At 28.9% G+C, this 19,941-nt stretch overlaps 2 protein-coding genes across 2 annotated transcripts; both read right to left on the bottom strand.

Moving 5' to 3' along the window:
• Positions 1 to 691: 691 nt before the first annotated feature.
• Positions 692 to 1,579, bottom strand: LOC136076191 (uncharacterized). The gene is made up of 2 exons (XM_065789664.1): positions 1,327 to 1,579; positions 692 to 1,254 (listed from the first exon to the last, which is right to left on the bottom strand). The coding sequence occupies exons 1-2, from the start codon at positions 1,577 to 1,579 to the stop codon at positions 692 to 694; spliced, it is 816 nt and encodes a 271-aa protein (XP_065645736.1).
• Positions 1,580 to 2,290: 711 nt separating this feature from the next.
• Positions 2,291 to 3,088, bottom strand: LOC136076190 (uncharacterized). Its single transcript, XM_065789663.1, has one exon. The coding sequence runs from the start codon at positions 3,086 to 3,088 to the stop codon at positions 2,291 to 2,293; it is 798 nt and encodes a 265-aa protein (XP_065645735.1).
• Between the last annotated feature and the right edge of the window lie 16,853 nt (positions 3,089 to 19,941).

The raw sequence follows: 19,941 nt of genomic DNA, 5'->3' as shown, positions 1-19,941 counted from the left end.
CAATCGAATAGCTATTGATTTATCGCTATCTAGTAACCAGCTACACAAATACGATATGTAGCTAGCGTCTTTTCGTAATAAAATCGCTTTCTTAAAAACTGCGATATGAAGCTATCAACTAGCTATAGAGTTGTGGCTATCATGTAGCTAGCTACAAAGCTACGATATGTAACTAGCGATAAATCGTTATTAAATCGATAGCTTAAAAGCTGCGATACGTAGCAATCGAATAACTATTGATTTATCGCTATCTAGTAACCAGCTACACCAATGCGATATGTAGCTAGCGTCTTTTCGTAATAAAATCGCTTTCTTAAAAACTGCGATATGAAGCTATCAACTAGCTATCGAGTTGTGGCTATCATGTAGCTAACTACAAAGCTACGATATGTAACTAGCGATAAATCGTTATCAAATCGATAGCTTAAAAGCTGCGATACGTAACAATCGAATAGCTATTGATTTATCGCTATCTAGTAACCAGCTACACCAATACGATATGTAGCTAGCGTCTTTTCGTGTAAAATCGCTTTCTTAAAAACTGCGATATGTAGCTAGCGACATATCGTTACAAAATCGACATGTTTAAAGTTCAATTATTTTCATAATTATAATAGATCCAACACTAAAAATCGAATTTTTGAAGATGTTAAAGACATTACGAAAGAATAAAATAAGAAAAGAAAAATCGCTAGAAAATCGCTATAAAGCTAGCTAGTCGCTCGCTAGTCGTTAGCTCACTTCCCATCGGGGTATTCACACTCAATCTCCAAGAAAATGTAGTAGCTTGTGGAACAGATATAGTTTCACACTGACGCCGACGAAAACTTACTGGAAGTGTCACTTTTGATTCGATTTGCTTATAAAGTTTAAACCTTTCTGCATCTGATGGCTGCACATGTGGCATAAACAATGATATTTTATTAAGATTAACTTTTCCTACAGCTACACCAGCAAGCTTAAAAATTGCGTTATCATCACTATTTCTTACAAGAGTTATTTTATGTTTAAGCCCATAAATAACTTTGTCATAATCATCACAGTATCCAATAATGTGTCTTAAAGGCACGAAAAATGAAAATGTTTCTTTTGTAGTTGGTTTCTGAACTAGGTATGCTTGTCTTGTTGCAAACCCTGAGTTATCTGCAATTACTGCTGTTGTTGTATTATCTTTATACCACAATTGATTTAATCCTTGCGTTAATTGAAAGTCATTTGAGTATCTAAGCATTCCTAACATTGCAGTTGCTTGACCTAGATAATAAACAGCTTCTTTATCTTGGTTTGATAATTCCTATGTTATTCGACTAAATAAATGCATAATACCATTATTTGTAGGCGCCACAGCATCTGTATTAGCATAAGCTGTTCCTTCAGCCTTAACAAGTCGTCCTTCAAATAAGAGAAAAGCCTCAGATGGAAGTGTCAGCAAATTTTGTTGCTCAATGTTGATTCTTATATCACCAGCACTATTTAGATTTTGATCATTTGCTGGTTCATATTCATGGAATTCATTTCCTTCAATTCCATTATCTACACATAGCATTTCTGTAAAATTTAACACTTCCGAAGTTGTCATTTTATTTTTTTATATACAATATAAAATAATTATTTTTTTTTCAATTCTTAAGAAACTGTATAAAAAACTTAGCAAGTCTACGCGTAAATATAATCTAGCTAAGTTATAGCTCATTGATTTCACAAGTGAAATCTACGCAAGTTAAATCTACGCAAGTCGAAGGCCGCGTCTTTATTAACTAGATCTTCTATTCTTACAGCATTTTCATTTGATACTTTTATTACTGATCTTATTGCAGAACCCATCATTAATTTATTTACATTTGTTGTTACTTCATCTGCATTATTATTTTTAGATTTTTCAGATCCATTATTAATCATATCATTAGATACAACCAAATTTGAATTAATTTCATCAATTTTTTTATTAATACCAGGTTGCAAAACTTTTTTTGAAGATGCTTTATCAATTATTTGTTTTCCTTTTTCAACTTTAGCATTTCTAGCAGCTTCTATCGCTGATGTTGAAAGTTCTTTTACTGCTGATTTAGCAGCAGTTATTGCAGTTTTTCCTAAATCAGTAGAAGCCATCTTCTTCAACATAGCTGATGATGCTCTTGTTACATTTGACGCTTTTATTCGTTTAAATAAATCTCTTATACTTTCGAATATATCACTTCCTCCAATAGCATGTTTCTTAACATATCTCTTTTTATTAGCAATTAGCATTTTTTTATGTACTATATATTTTTTTTATATACACTGATATATATTATAAATTATTTTGTATTAACTTATACTGTAAGTCATCTATTATACCTTGTCTTAACAATTCATCACAAATTGCAACAGCTTCATTTCTTGCTCCAGTGTTACCTGCTTTCCATGCAGCTATACGTAATTCAAGCTTTTCAATTGATGAATTAGGGTCGCTAGGAAGAATTATAGTTTGTACTTTTTTTCCTACTCCTGTTCTTTTTGATTCACGCTTCCTACTCAAATCTCTCCAAATGGCAGCTATGATTTCTCTGTATTTTCTACTATGAGACGACTTTGGTTTGTATAGGTTTGCATCAGAAGTAATTGCATCTGTTTGTATTAATATAGCTCGATATTTTTTAAGATCATCTTCAGTATATAAATTCTTTTCAGGATTAAACTTTACTATCAACTCCCAAAGACTAGGAGTACCATAATATGTTTCATCATCAATAGTTATATCATTATCATTAATATGTATTGGTTTTTTTCTAATATAAAATATATCATCTTTAGAATGTATCCCAAATGTAGTATCTGTAGATGTTTTACTATTAGCATACATTCTTATATAATCTGTTGCAATTTTTCCCAGCCTCATACTTTTATTTTCTTCATGATAAGGATATAGTTCTTTAAAATCAGTTATCATTATCTCTCTATTTGCTTCAGGATAATAATTTGAAAAAGGGAGTGCGAATTTATCAGCTTGATCTTGCAATTTACATATGCTTTCTTTTATTCCATCTTGACTATGAATTAATGGCTTGTACAATTTTTCTAAGTCTAACTGTAAATTAGTTTCACCCATCTTTTCATTTAAATTATTCTGCTTTATAATTTTATAAGCTCTGAGAATTTTTTGACAAATTTTTCTCTTTTTTCAGGATCTTCAGTTTTTAGAAATGACATTTTGCTTTTTTATAAATAAATATAAAAAACACAACGTAAATTGTTTTACGTCTTGCGTTTTGACGTTTTACGTTTTGACGTTTACATTTTTACTAAATTTGTTTTGAAGTATATTAATTACCTCATATCATCCTTGTTTAATTAATGGTTCTTTAGTTTGTTAAATAATTAATTCTTTTTAATTTGCTCTAATTTGCTCAAGGATAGCGTTAAATTTTTCAAGTTCACTAAGTATTGGTTTAAATTTATTGTTATCTATACTTCGATCTATTAATGCTTTAGAAATATAGTCACTTATTGTGTATTATTGTATTTAGTTTTGAATCAGCAAGTATCTTAATCTTTTCATGTTTTTCTGCTTTTAAATTTATTTTTTTATTAACTTGACCTCCTATTAATGGTAAAACACCTGCTCCTAATGCTGCACCTTCACATGCGATAGTTACTGGTGATGCAATTATTGTTGCTAAAAGCCAATTCCAATAGTTCAAAATGCCATAGTGCTTGCTAGTAATGAATTATTAATTGCTGAAATTATTTTTACATCTCTATAATACTTTTTACCTAACATATTCCTCTTTTCTCTTTCACTCTCTATTTCTTTTTGAATCTCACTAATTGTTTTTAGTCGATATATATGTGCATTAATAATCTTATTTTCTTTATCAGGTGCACTTGGAAGATTTGGATATTTTTTATTGAAAGTTTTATCATTTGCACTCTGTGCATTTGATATATATGAATAACTATTATTACACAGCTTTTTGCAATTAAACTCCATTTTAATAAGTAAAAATAATTATTTTAAAACAATTTAAAAAAAAAATATTTACAATAAATTCACAAAACATAAACTATCTAATTTTTTAATAAATAGATCAGAATCAGAAATATTAACAACATATACTACAATATCATCAACAGACTCTGATATTACAGAGTTTTGTAAACTTAACATTTTAAATTTAAGTTCTTCTTTTAATGAAACTAACGCAACACCTTCATTAACTACTACACCAAACTTTAAAAGAATATGTGGATGTAATAGAGATTTTATTGTAATGTCGTGTTGTGCAAATATTTCATATTTATTATCATTTATTAATTCTAAAGGATGCTCCAAATCTTTGTGTACTTTAGAATGAACAAGTGATTTTGGAAGTTCATCTGGTATATATATTTTTCTTATAAATTTATGTACCATTTCTTTTTATAAAGATTATAAAAAAATTTTAAGAAGTCATAAAAGTATATTTAAAAATGAAATATTAGCAAATGGTGAATTTGGTTCTAATAATAAACCTTTACCTGTTGATGTATATCTATATCCACTGCGTATGTATTAACTATCACTTACAGAACTTCCTGTCTCAAATGTAAATCATTTCCTGCAGCAGTTATTTTAAATCCTACTCCATTTTTTTCAATTTGGTATATAAAAACAATTTAATCTACTTCTATACTTTCCATAATTTTTTTAAAAGATAGATCTATAATAACAAATCCATGAGCTTCTGACCAAGCTTTTTTCACAAAAATTTTTAACTCGTCTTTTGTCAAATCACTTGAAAAATGATCATTATAAATGTGATTAAATTCTTTGAATCTTGTCGAAATAAGCAAATAAAATTATTTTAATATCAATTAAAAGAATAATTTCTTTTGGCAATTTTTTTTTAAAAGATTGCTTTAATACTTTGTATTCTGGTTAAAAAAGAAAGTCCAAAATCTTGTAAATTATTATAGTCTAACAAACCAGATCTCAAATGTAAATTCAATAATAAAGTAGTTTTTCCACAACCCGACTTTCCAACAATAATTCCTCTTATACTCTTAGGAAACAACTTATTTTTATTTTTTCTTATTGTTATTTGCATTCCATGAAAAATCTATAATACCCATTTTTTATATATCAATAGTTTTCATTTTCTATATATCCAAAAATGCACTGCGTCAAATATAAAAACAAAACAAATACACTAAACTTGCAAAAGATTGTGAGTAAAAACAATAGAAATATGCAACGTGGAACTTGCGCTATTTGTGGAAAATTAAAAACTCAATATGTATCTTCAAAAAACGGAGAAGACTACCATGAAATAAAATTACCATGGTCAAAGTTCCAAGGTGAATTGCATTTATCTGGAATGAAATTTGCAGGTCCTTGTACTAATTTAGATGAACGATTAACTTCGACTGACGCATATAAAGAATGGAGTAAACCTATAGATAGAGTTGATAATTCAGCTTACCATCACAATCTTGCATATAAATATTTCGATGATACCGGAAAAATAAATTTAGCTGATAAAATTATGATCGAAGAAATGGATTCTATGAAAAATTCAACAATACGTGAAAGAATTAAACGAGGTATTATAAAACCTATTATATCACCTAAAGCAAAGTTTGGGTTAGGTCTTTCAGACCCATATGAATTGGGTGTTGAAACTACTCAAAAAAACGACAATCAGAAAAAAGACAAGTGTAACGAAGTAATTCATGTGGATCAAAAGGATCTAAATCTTATGGGTCCGAAATGGACTGACAAACTTGCAAACGAATTTCATAGACCAGTTGTAAAACATTTCAGAAAAAGAAAAGTAATTATAAATGGAATCGATGAAATATGGGCTGCTGAATTTGTTGACATGAAATCTTTTTCCAAATTCAATGAAGATATTAAATACTTATTAATGGTGATAGATGTTTTTTCGAAGTATGGATAGATTGTTACATTGAAGAGTAAAACTGGAGTTAATGTAGCTAATGCTTTAAATAAAATCTTTAAAAGTTCTTCGAATTTCCATGGATCCGAAGGATCTAAAAAATCAAAAGATTTTTCCATAGATCCAAAGTATCTTAAAGAAAGAATGTGTCAAAAGATATGGGTAGATAAAGGCTTCGAATTTTATAATAAGCATGTTAAAGCGTTAGGTGTTGAGTTATATTCAACTGAAAATAAAGAAAAATGTTGCGTAGTTGAACTATGGAATAGAACAATGAAAGAAAAATTGTTTAAGTACTTTTCAGGTAATTCTACTAAAAAATATATTGACGTTTTAGTTGAAAAGGTAAATAAATACCACAACACAAGGCATTCTTCAATTAAAATGACACCAGTTGAAGCTAGCGATAAGAAGAATAAAAATATTGTTTGGTTAAATCTAAATTGAAATGTACGATCAGAGTCTGTAAGACCAAAGTTTTCAATTGGTGATAGAATTAAGATAACTAAAAAGAAAGCAACGTTTGAAAAAGGATACACACCGAGATGGAATGAAGAAGTTTTCACAGTGTCACAGATTCAGTTCACAGATCCACCTTAGCATAAAATAGCTGACGATAATAATAAAGATATACAAGGTACTTTTTATGAACAAGAAATGCAAAAAATTAATCAAAATATATTTAGGATTGAAAAAATTATTCGTAACTCAAAAACAAGTCCATAGTAAAGTGGTATGGGTATCCTGATTCTTTCAACTCATGGGTTGATAATAAAGAAATGATATGTTTGAAAGATTCTTTGAATTTACAAAATTACAAAATAAAGATCAGTGTTCGGAAGAGAGTTTTTAACTAAAATATATTATTATATAATTTTGGCTCATAAGTTATAGTTAAGATTATAGTTATAATAGGTTAAGAAATTATAGTTAGTATAATGATTGAAAAAAAAAAATGTGTTGGAACGCCCTTTTTATACTACTTAAGGCTCTTTGTTTTTCACTGGACATCTGTCCTTTTGTACTTTTATCTCACTCTGCTAAACTCTTTTTAGGTTATAATTCATCTCTAAGGCTATACTGCAGCTTCACTAAAACGTATTGCATTTACAACAATAAATAGTTATAATAAAAAGAAGACCAATATCTAATAAAAAAAGCCAGACAAAATACAAAAAAGGAAAAAGTGAATAAACTGACAAGAGAGGTAATGAATGAATGAAGTAATACAACGTCTATAACGTTGATTCAGATTCTGATCGTTAAACGTTGTGTTTTCTCATTCTTTTAATCTGAGAAGAGTGATAGAAAATAAAATGAAAACAAAAAGATACAATTAAATATTATGATGAGACAAAAACAATAGGAAACCTCTTGAATAATAGCAACAAATAAACAAACGCAACAATAATAAAAATAGTTAGAATCAACAACACAAAAAAAAAGAAAAAAAAAAAACGCGAAAACATAAATAATACACAAAAAAATACGTCTGTACAAACAATAGACAAAATAAAAACTATATAAAAAACGATATATAAAAAATACATAACATCATCAAAATTACACAAAAATACACGACGATATAAACACTACACAAAATTACACGACTATAGAATCAAAACACAAAAATACACGCCAACATAAACAATGCAAACAAAGCATTAAATATTAATTTGAGCGTAATTTTATGCAGTTATTTACACGTTAATTTGACATGTGTTCCAAAACGCTGTTTTGCATTTTTTTATTTATCAACTTTCTTACGCTACCTATGTTTTGAACTAACTTTATTGACTTTTATTTAAAACTAAATTAATTTAACTGAGAATAATAATTTTGCATAGGGTTTTCAAAATAATTTAACGTAAATGTAATCATAAGCTTTTATGCATCAAAAACAAATACTTTTCAATTTTTTTTTTGCTACTAACCTTTACTATTAGGTATCAGATAAACTACCCTGCAATATCCTCCAAACATTTGGCTATGTAAATCTCATGCTAATTGTATGTTAATAGCCATGCATCATAAATATTTTGCAACTTTTTGCAATAAAAAAAGTTATAACAGAAGATTGGTCTTCGGGTAATGGTCAGTTGATGGGAAATACTGAACATGTAAAAAAGATGTTTTGTACACAAAGACTACCTACAAAATCTTTCAGTACTGTAATAATATATAAGTTTTGTAAATATGAATCTAAAAAAGATATTTTATGACAAATACATGCATCGAAAAGTAATACTTTTGATGTTTACACTGAAAACAATTGTATTGTCCAGTGAAAATAATTCGTATTTTTTACCAAAATATTTAAATTTTATAATATTTTTTTTATATTATATAATTACATGGTTATTACGTCAGTTATGCATTTTACACTGAGGCATATTTGTTTAGACGCATCAAATTTTTTCTCTTTATCTTAATTTTTTTCTATGTATTGTCAATTGATATGCATGCAAGTTATTATCAAAATAATTGTTGTGTTGTGGGCTAATAAAAACCACAATAAAATTTTTTCTATGTGTCTTTATTAACATGAGAGTATGTTTGATATACAAAAGCACATTTTTTAATAGGAATATATCTATAGACGCAGTCAGGTTAATAACGGTAATTATTGATTTTTAATCACTTTTACACAAATAAATTGATAAATTTTAGTGTAATTTGATCTTTTGCTCTGCCAGTATCATTTTTATTGCATTTTACGAAATGCCTAAAGGAAAGTATTTGACAGATGCCGAAAAAATACAAATTAATTTATATCGTGGCTCAGAAATCTCACAAGCACTTTCTATACGAGAAATAGCATGAAAAATTGGAAGATCTGACCATGTTGTACGAAACTACATTGCAAAAGGTGACAATTATGGTGTAAAAAAAGCAACAAACGGCAACAAAGTATTAACAAATCGGCAAATTAATCGAATTCGCTTCGAAGCAACCAAAAATATATTGAATGCAACACAAATAAAGGATAAATTATTATTGCCTGTCACCAATAAACATGTTGCACATATTCTACATACAACACCAAATGTAAATTGGAAGAAACTACACCAAAAACTAATGTTAAAAAAGCACCATAAAATTGCTAGATTACAGTTTGCTAAAAACCATATGCATTGGACTCATGAGTGACAAAACGTAATATTTTCAGATGAAAAAAAGTTCAATTTAGATGGTCCGGACTCTTACAGTTGTTATTGGCATGATCTAAGAGGAATAAATGACCCACAAACAAAACGAAATTATGGAGGAGGAAGTTTAATGATTTGGGGTAGATTTTCTTATTCAGGAAAATTGACTCTGTGTTGTGGTTTACCTAAAAAGAACTCAATAAAGTATACAGAAATGTTAAATGATGTTCTCATAACTTATATGGATGAAAACATGGACGATAATGCCATATTTCAGCAAGATAATGCTGCAATTCACACATCTAGGCATTTTATGAAATGGTTTAAAAACCACAACATCCCGGTTCTCGAATGGCCAGCTTGTAGCCCGGACTTAAATCCAATCGAGAAAGTGAGGGGAATGCTATCAAGAAAAGTTTATGACGCTAAAGCAGCCGGACACCAATTTAAAACTGTTACTGAGTTAAAGTGTAAAATCCTTGAAGCATGGTCCGAGTTGGATCAAACTACACTTTAACGACTAGTGGAGTTAATGAAAGGCAGAATTTTTGAGGTGATCCAATGTAATGGAGGACATACGCATTACTAATTTCCATCTTTTAATGTCAAAAATATGACTGCGTCTATAGATATATTCCAATTAAAAAATGTACTTTTGTATATCAAACATACTCTCATGTTAATAAAGACACATAGAAAAATTTTTTTTGTGATTTTTATTTGCCCACAACACAACAATTATTTTGATAATAACTTGCATGCATATCAGTTGACAATACATAGAAAAAAATCAAGATAAAAAGAAAAAAATTGATGCGTCTAAACGAATATGCCTCAGTGTATATACAAATAATGCTATTCTGTTAAAATAAACTACAAAAATAATTTTAACGCAAAAAACTCGATTTTGTCCCACTGTGCACCGTTAAATGAGTACTTCCTCCAATTACGATGTCATTGCTAACTATAATAATTGTCTATTGGGCAACTCCAAGTAACTTCCAAACGGACGCCATCGTAATTCAGACGAATTCCGTAGAATTTCTAGACGAGCTGTATGCAAGATGAAAAGTCAGATTCTTTACGATCATGAGAATACTCAGCGCTTACATTTAACTCTAACATGTTAAAGTACAAGTTAAGGATTATTTGTCCCATTAATATCATACTGTTGTTTATTTCTCTCCTCCGGTGTCTGCTTTATAGAGATATCAATAATGAATACAGTGGTATTAATTACAAGATGGTACACTGTTCCATTACTAAGTCACATATAAAACTCACAAGAGTTAGATACTTAACATAAAAAAATGAAGAACTTACAGACACAAAAAAGAAAAAAACGAAAATGAAATAAAACCAAAAAACAAAACAAAACAAAAAACAAACGAAAAAAATATGAAAAGCAAGATTCGAAAATAATCGAAAAAGTTCCAAAGATAATCTGGGCACTTTTGTTTAAAAAAAGATTGTTGTTTGTATCTATTTTAATTTTGTTATCTTCGCTCCAGATTTTTTCACATTATAAAAAAAATATACTCTTTACTGTTTGATTTTTTTGAAATTTCGAATTCCTCATACAAAACCTTTTTGATTTTGTTTTGGAATTCCTCTAACAAACTCACTCTAGCAAACATCAACTTTTCATGGAACGACCTCATTCTATTACAATATAATTTATATAAAAGTTCGTTAAGAAGTAAATTTCCAATATAAAAACTATTTACAGGTGTTAAAGGAAAAAGTAAAGTTTTGAATGTATTTTTAGGAGGTGGATGACGTGGATAGATTTTTTGAATAAGAGCGAGTGTGTATTTTATGAGTAGCTGTGCTTTTTCACATCTAAACATCAAATGGGGAAGGTTGTTCCACATATGATGTTAAGATGACTCGATTTTTTAAAAAAAAGGCTTTGTAACAGAGATCGTCTGTTACAAAGCCTCTTTTTTCAAAATTCGAGTTGGTTGGAATTGCAAAGTGTATTAGTTTGTATTTAATTTTGTCTGCTTCATTGTTGATGTTACTTTTGTGGAAGTAGTTAATTAATTGGAACCAGTCTTTTGTTGTTATGTTTCTCATGCTATATTTATAGTAGTCTGCCCATCTGTAAAATTTTTCTGTTAGGTTTATTTCTGCATCATTTTTGGAGATAGTGTATATATTTTTTGGTTTGAGGTTTATAAATTTTTTAGAGAAAATAGATGTTAGTGCTTTGTTTTGGTCGTAACTTTGGCTTTGATAATTTATGAGATGTTTCCATTTTGGCGGTAGTGAATTTATTATTTTTGTTAGAAGGTGTTGCTTTATACCGATGAGTTGACTCTCTAGAAAGCCGCTAGCAAATACTTTTAAAATGTTGCCTATCTTGATTATGCTGTTGTTTGTGGATTCTGGAGATGGTTTGAGGATTATACGCTCGTGTCTTATATATGGATTGTAAAATATTGGTTGGTTTAGTACTTCCTCGATGGTAAGATTTTTGTGGTTATTGAATTTTCTATAGAGATGACTCCACGTTTTTATTGTTTGAAGGTATTAGGGGATAGAGTGTTTAATGATTTGGAAGAATGCGTGGTGAGAAATATAAGATTTCCTTGATTTGCATGGCTGTAATTATTAAAAATATGAAGGGATGAACCTTTCCATGGTCTCTGCTTGTTCTCATCAAAATATTTGAAAATCCAACTTAGTTGAATTGATTCTAATTTTTTTTCACGTCGATAATGTTTACACCGCCTTTATTGATAGGGAGTTTGGAAACTTATTTTGGTATTTTTATGAAGCTATTATTCCAAAGGAAGTTCGATTTTTGATTTTATTAGTTTTATGTTTTTGTCACATGGTCTAGGTATATCTTTTTGTCCAATTATTCTATGCTTTCGTTCAATTGTCGGTTGATATATTGATTAGAATTAGAGAAATTAATACCTACACTCTTAAGAGTAGTGTCATACCATTATGCCAATAATAATGGTCAATATTAATGGCATTTATTATTGATCATTATGATCAATAATAAATGCCAGTTTAAAAAACTGTCATTGATTATTGATCAGTTTCGTCCAAGCCACAGACCTTGGCATTTGGAAATGTTCAACTTTGTTCCTGTACCTCGTTTGTATATGTTTAGAGCGTTGCCTAAAGCTATTATTGAGTTGTCAGTCGATAAGAAAAAGACAGTGTCATCCGCATACTATTGCAGTTTAGTTTCTATATTGTCGATTGTGATTCCTTTAATTTCTGGATTTCTCCTAATAAATCCTGCAAAAACCTCTGCTTGAATTATATATAGTATCATGGAAAGGGGACATCCTTGCCTAACTCCTCTATATATGTTTATTTTGTCTGATAAATAACCGTTTACTTTAAGATATGCACTGATGTCATAATATAATGTTTTAATTACATTTATAAAGAAAACACTAAAACCAAATTTAAATAAGCAATCATATAAAAAATTCCTGTCAACACGGTCAAAGGCTTTGATTTGGTCGACTGACACAATCGAGGCATCTAAATTATTTTTGTTAGCTATATAAATTATGTCTCTTGTATATGCAAGTTTTTGGTATATCGTTCGATGGGGAACACTAGCTGTTTGGTTTTCGTGTATGATTGTTGGCAGTATTTTTGCTAGTCGGTTTGATATGATTTTAGTAAGCATTTTTAATCTGTGTTTAATAGAGATATCGGTCTCCAATTGAAAATGTCAGTTTTTTCGCCTTTTTTAAATAAACATGTTATAATGGCTTGTTTTTGTGTTTCCGACATCTCGTGTTTTTTTATGACATTATTTTGAATATTAACTAAAATTTCAACAATATTATCAAAGTTTGATTTGTAAAATTCGACTGTTAAACCATCATTCCCGGGTGATTTGATATTTTTCATATACGTTAATGCATTTTTGACTTTAAATAATGTTATTGGTTCGTCCAATGATTGTTGTTGTTGTTTAGATATTTTTTTAATATCCGAATTATCTAGTATGAATTTTTGGAGTGTGATATCATTTTTAGTGTGTTTGTATAGTTTTTGGTAGAAATGTTAAAAAGCTTTAGTGATGTCTTTGGTGTTATTTTTTCAATTCCGTCTTTGTCTTTTATTAATGTTATGAATTGTTTAGGAATTTTTGATTTTTCCAGTTGGAAGAAGAACTTGCTCGATTTTTCACCCTCTGTTCGCCATTTAACCTTTGCTCGGATTTCAGCACCTTAGGCTCTATTTTTTTCATACATTTCAAGTTTTGCTAATAATGTATAACTCAAGTTTTTCATTTTTGGGTTGTTATGGGCTTTTTTTTAACGAGTTTTTTAATAGTTTTTTTAGTCTGTATTCTTGAATTCGAGTTACTTCAGCTTCCGTTTTGCTGAATTTTTGTGAAAATTGTTTTATTAGATTTTTTAGATGGTCCCAGTCAGTAGTTTTATTTTTGGATTGATCAATTATTGAGGCGTGTGTTTTAATAATTTGGGAAATGTTTTCAATGTATTCAATTTTTTTAAAGTTTTTATTATTTAAAATCCAAACTTCTTTTCCAATATCAATGTTATTTATAGAAAGCGCCGCACATACGGCATTGTGATGATCAGTAAATGTCATTGGTTCGTGTTTAATGGAGGTAAATTGGCGCATGTATTTACTTATATATATCCTGTCAAGTCGAGAGAATGTTATGTTGTTTGTTGATTTATTTATAGGTGTTTCCTTGGGCATGTGGATTAAAAATACGCCAAGTGTCTTCGATGTTTAAAGTTTTTAATAAGTTTTAAAATCATTTGTTGACAAACATTTTTTCTGTTTATTTGTGGATATTGATCAATATCATCTAGGACCATATTAAAATCACCTCCAAATATGATAAACATATTATTTAATTTTTGGTTTTTGATTGTTTTTGTTATTTCTTTAAATAAATTTTTCTTTTCATTTGGTCAGCATAATTTGAACCGGATTTTCTGTAAACATTTATTATTAAAAAACTGTGATAATCGTTTCCTTCAAGTATTTAACTGAAGTGACTTTCGTGGTCTTCGTAACGGTCAATTATTTTTAGATTATGCTTTGTTTTATTAATTAATGTTATAGTACCTCCTGTGTGCGACTTACCGTTAGAATAGTAGCCAGGATTATTCCAAAGTTTTATAAAATCTTCTGCATTTTGTGCATTTCTTGTAATAAGAAAAAATCAAAACTCATTTTTTTTAATTTTTCCATATTTATGTTTTGCTTTTTTATGTCAGCAAGTCCACAAATATTTACGGAGAATATTTTAGCGGTTTCCGTTTTTGTTTTATTACGTTTTATGATGAGTTTGTGGTTTGTGATGATATAATTACTGGTATGGCGGTAAGAGTAATTTAATATGTGAAGGAATGGAATGTCATATGTTCTACGTTTACAAAAAAGTTTTCTCGTAGAAAAATAAAATAAAAAGAATAAACCAAATAAATTAAAGAAAAAAATAACAATAATATAGTATAAAAATTTCTCATACCACTTTTTTTCTTGGTAATCTCTTCGGGTCAATTTTTTGAGGAGTCGGTGGTGGGGCATTTCTATTATAAATGTTTTTATCGTTTTGCCGTATTTCGCCTTCTTCCATTTCTGATTCTATATCGCTAAACTCATTTTGTTCGTTTATGGTATTCTTTATCTTTCTTTCCTCTTTTTTTTGACTTTTGCTTTTCACAATTTCAAATGCTGGTTCACTAGGAGCAATTTTGGTTACTTTGCTTTTGGATAATTTTGATGTCGATTCGTTATTATTTTCAGCTAGTTGCTAACTAGATACGAAATCATTCGATTCGTTTTTGTCTTTATTATGTTGTTTATTTAGAATAGTTTCTGCAGTTAGCTTTTCCGTTAGTTTTCGAGCACTTTTGGCGCCATAAATATTCCTAATCGTTTTATAGTTTATTACAACATAAGGTTTAATTGTAAAATATTACCAGATTCCATGGAATAATGATCTGAGTTAATATTTATTATATATTTTTACTTAAGGGTATATGAAAAATTAAATAACAAAAAGTGATAAAACACAGCGAAAAGAAAACTGAACGCACCATATATATTATTTTTTTGCTATATATATGTTGATAATTCTTTTTAAAAATGATTTGTTATGGTAATTTCTATTGTGAGACTTTCGGAATTGTACAAAACATTTTTTTGTAGTTTTAAGAATGATTACAGCAGCTGAAAATCCAATAAAAGTCAATAATTAACAAAAACTGTAAAGGAATTCTCCATAAATTACGCAACGCCTAGTTTCAGTAATAAACAAAACGAAATAGATTAAATGTTTTCACTCGCAGAGCCTTAACATAAATGAAAGATTGAAATAGCTTGTTAAATTTTATGAAAACTGTCACGTAAAATACCTTTAGGTCTCCTACTTCTGTTTTTTGAAAAAGTTCAGCATTATGTAATATATGGACGATTCCTAAGACATATTATGTATATATTTAAATAACAGTTTTTGTAACGCACGCGTACAACTGCCTGAAATGCCTAAAACGCGTGAAAATGATTAAACTTTGCTTGATTTTTAACGTTTCAGTTAAATAAAGTTAAAAGAAGTTTTGATGTGATTTATTGACTTAAGGTATAATTCAGAATACTTTCATTCGACGCGTTTTTAGAATATTTTTTGAAATACCTCCAGTCGAATCATCGAAGCAAAATGTGATTTGCGTTGTCATACAATGACGCGCATATATATATATATATATATATATATATATATATATATATATATATATATATATATATATATATATATATATATATATATATATATATATATATATATACAATTATTACAGTTAGAATTTAAAATATTATTTTATTTGATTTTATAAACATATTAAAAGCATCATCCATCTGATTAAACATATTTATTGCTTTAAAAAAAATTGTATTTCAATTATACATTTTGATATTCACATAGTATTTTAATACATCGTATTTTTAAAATTTTATACTTGTGAGTAACATCATTTTGTAAATTGATGTTACTCACGAGTATCAAAACTTAATAAAGTTAAGCATATTCACCTTCACCAAAAAAAAAAAAAAAAAGACAAGCACACCCGTTTTTTGTTTGATTTCACACAGAACAGTGAATAGAGCAGACTTCATTCGATGACAATTTAGTGCGTGCTTTCTAATGTAGAGTTTGAAACTAGAAAAATTAACAACGTTAAAGACTAAAAAAGTTATTACTTATGAAGGAAATCCTAGAGCTTTAAAAAAAAACTTTGAAGATGCTATGGCTATAATTTAAAAGTATGGTAAAGCAAATCTTTTTATTACTTTCACTTGCAACCCAAAATGGCGCAAGAAAACTGAAAATTTATATCCAGGTCAGACAGCAAATGATAGACCTGACTTGGTTATTCGAGCATTTAAAGAGTCATTTCATGTCAATTGAATGCCAGGCCATGTCACGATACATCTCAGATTTTGCTGAACTTAATACAGTTGAGAGTACTTAGTAAAACAAGAAATCCTAGAAAACTTTAGCTTCTAGCTCCAAGAGGATCCTGAAATATGATTATTTTACTTTCAAATGATCTTGGCCAGTCCCCTCTTGTCCTCTCAGAACTGAGACCTTTGTTTAAAGGTTCCAAGTCACATAGCTTTAAAAATATTTGATATTTTGACTTAAAAATTTGTACCTAGCTATTTTCAGGGTTAAAGAATCCAATGAAATAATCAATATTATAAAAAAATATTTTTAAGTACCTGTAATTATCAAGCTAAATAAATTGAGGCAATTTTTTATATACCTGATTTTGATGCTCAAAAATACCCTCTTGGCCTTGATGATATCAAAAAAAGATATTTAACACATTATTTTAAATTCTATGATCTACCAGAAAAAATAATAATTTTGATCTGCAAGTATATGGATTTACATATATAGATAACGGGGCACAGGCCACACTTTTTTGTAGCTGAATCTAGCAATATATTTTCCACTACCTTTCAGACTAGCTAGAGCTATGAAAATTTCTGTATTTATAAAGTGTCGATAAACGAGCATTTTAATATTAAAAAAGGGCCCCAAGAAATTAGGGGAGGGGGCTGGGGGCATGTACCCCATTCTTTTGAGCAGAAACTTGAGATGGGTTTTTCACTATCTTCCAGACAAGCTGCAGCTCTGAAACTTTCAGCGTTTCTGTAGTCCTGATGAGCATGCGTTAAAATTGTTTCAGGTCAGACGACCAGATAGTCCATGGGGCTGGGGGACCTGCGACCATGCCCCACTTTTTTTCTCAATAAAATTTTTTTTTTGTTTAAACTTAGTTAAGATAACTTTAAAACTATTGTCTTCAAATTTTTTTTTAGGTTTTTATTTTTAACAACGTTAAACATTTCTTAGATAACATTGCTTCCCAAATTTTTATGATTTATATTTGTTCCATTTGGTTTTGATCATTTTATGTTTAATAATCTTTCTTAAAATGTTTTAAGAAACGTAATGTTTATAAGAGTTTTGAATTGCATGTATACAATTAAAAACAGTATAAAGTAATGATTTTAACAGAATTTTATTTTGTATAATTTAAAATTTGAATTAAAAAATATATTTTGCTAATTCTAAAATGGTAACAGCAAGTTGTTAACAGAAATAAAAAACCTGTCATTACACTAGTATAGAAGAAATTTGTTACCTATTAAAGTCATCATTAACATTTTTAACATTAACAAATTGAGTATAATTAAACCTTGCGAAATGGAAAATTTCTTTTTGTCAAAGTAAGATAAAAGAAATCAATCACTGTTTAATTTTGTATTACCATGGTGTTTGCTTAAGTTGCTTCCATTAAAATAAATACTATTGGTTTCTCATTTTTAAATTAATCTCAAATTGTTTTTAGTGTTACAGTTAGAATGGATTCATGTGATTTTGGAAAAAATTGAAATGATACTTGTCATAAACTAAGTTGTCGTAGAAAGATTGATTTAAAGAAATTTGATTGCTATAGAGAAGATGCCAGAGAAGAATTTATTTGGAGATCTGGCATAACAGATGATAAAGTCTTAACAATCTGCCTTTATAATGCAAAGATTTTTTGTACACACTTTGAAAAGAAGCACACAAAATGTTGTAATTTATGGACAAGCATAAATAAAAAAAAAAAAAAAAGCAATCAAAGGTAAATATTGTTGATAAAAAATTATTGTAAAACCTTTTTTGAATAATGAAATTAAAATCTACTTGTTTATAAAAGTTTGCAAAAAAAGCTGATATGGTTATGCATTATATATTGAAATAAGTACAAATAATTTTCATATTGATAGGTAATTACTAAAATCAAATTGTTCTTTTCATTTCAGGGAGTCATTTAAAAACATTAGACATGGCAAAACAATTAAGAATTAATTTTCCAAATGTTGTGCCTGGATATCAACTTTGTCTCTTAAAGCTGCTTTGATGCTATAATCAGTAAATTTCATGAACTAGATAATTGTGAACTTGAAGAATCTATTTCATGTGGTACTTCTGAAAATCACGAGAGGCATTAAATGTTAGTTTGGAAACAATATGTGTATCCCCCATAAAACTTTATAGCATTCCAAAGCATCAACGGTTATCTGTTGCTAAAAGTAAAGTTATAAAAACAATGTCAAAGTATGAAGAGCATATTTCAAAAGTATATAATGTTAGGGAAGAAGAACTAAAACTTAAAACTCCTCATTCGAAAGTTATTGACAAAAGTAAATGCAATGATCTAGACAAACTAACAGCAAAAAGAAAAGTTAATTGTTTCTGACCGAAAAACTAAAATTCAGTTGTTAACATTTACAGCCGAGTCTTGGTCAAGATATTTTGCTGCAAGATATTTCAACGTCACTATATACCAAATTCAAGAAGCGCGCAAACTAAAGAAAATAAGTTGGATTTTATCAGTTCCAGGCATTAAGAAAGGAAAAATATTTTCACAAATAACATTAAATAGAGTCAACAAGGTATACCATGATGACGAATTTACAAGACGAATGCCTGGTAAAAAAGATTACGTAAGTATAGGTAGAAAACAACACATGCAAAAGCGCCTTATTTTATGTAAACTTAAAGAACTTAACGTTTCTTTTAAAACTAACTATCCTCAAGAAGTTATTGGGTTTTCTAAGTTTTGCAGTTTAAGACCAAAATGGTGCATAACTGTTGGAGCATCAGGCACTCATTCTGTTTGAGTATGTACCCTCCATCAAAATGAAATACTCTTGACCAATGCTATACAAATAAAATGTACTTGCAAAGATCTGATGACAAAAGTTGTTTGTGATGTGACAAGTAACGAGTGCATGGTTCATCGATGTCCGAACTGTTCAGGTAAAGTTTCTTTAAAGAAGTTTCTGGATGTACAACTAATTGACAATGACGAGGAGGTGTCATTCAATCAGTGGCAGAAAACAAACAGAATAACATTGATCTATCAGACAACAACAACGGAGAGAGCAATTGATGTTATCAGAGGCAATAAACAAATTAACAGCTCATTCCTACATTGCGAAATGTCAAGCAAGAAACCTAAAGCAACAAAAGGAAAATTTAGCAAAAGACTGCTGTATTGTCTTAGGTGACTTTGCAGAAAACTTCACTTTTGTGATTCAAGATGAAATCCAAAGTTACCATTGGTGCAAAAGTCAATGCACATTGTATCCCGTTGCCCTCTACTTATTAAACGAAATTGACCACTCTAGAAAAATCATTTTGCTTCATGTCAGAAGATAAAGAGCATGACACTGGTTTTGTGTATGAAGTTCAAACACAAATAGTTAACTATTTAAAAGAATATCATCCAAAAATTTCAAAGATTCTTTCATTTTCGGATGGTTGTGCTGCACAGTATAAA

Source organism: Hydra vulgaris, chromosome 02 (assembly GCF_038396675.1).
Source record: "Hydra vulgaris chromosome 02, alternate assembly HydraT2T_AEP".
Taxonomy (NCBI): domain Eukaryota; kingdom Metazoa; phylum Cnidaria; class Hydrozoa; order Anthoathecata; family Hydridae; genus Hydra; species Hydra vulgaris.
Note: the sequence above shows the minus strand (reverse complement) of the source record. Positions and strands in the feature narration are given on the sequence as shown.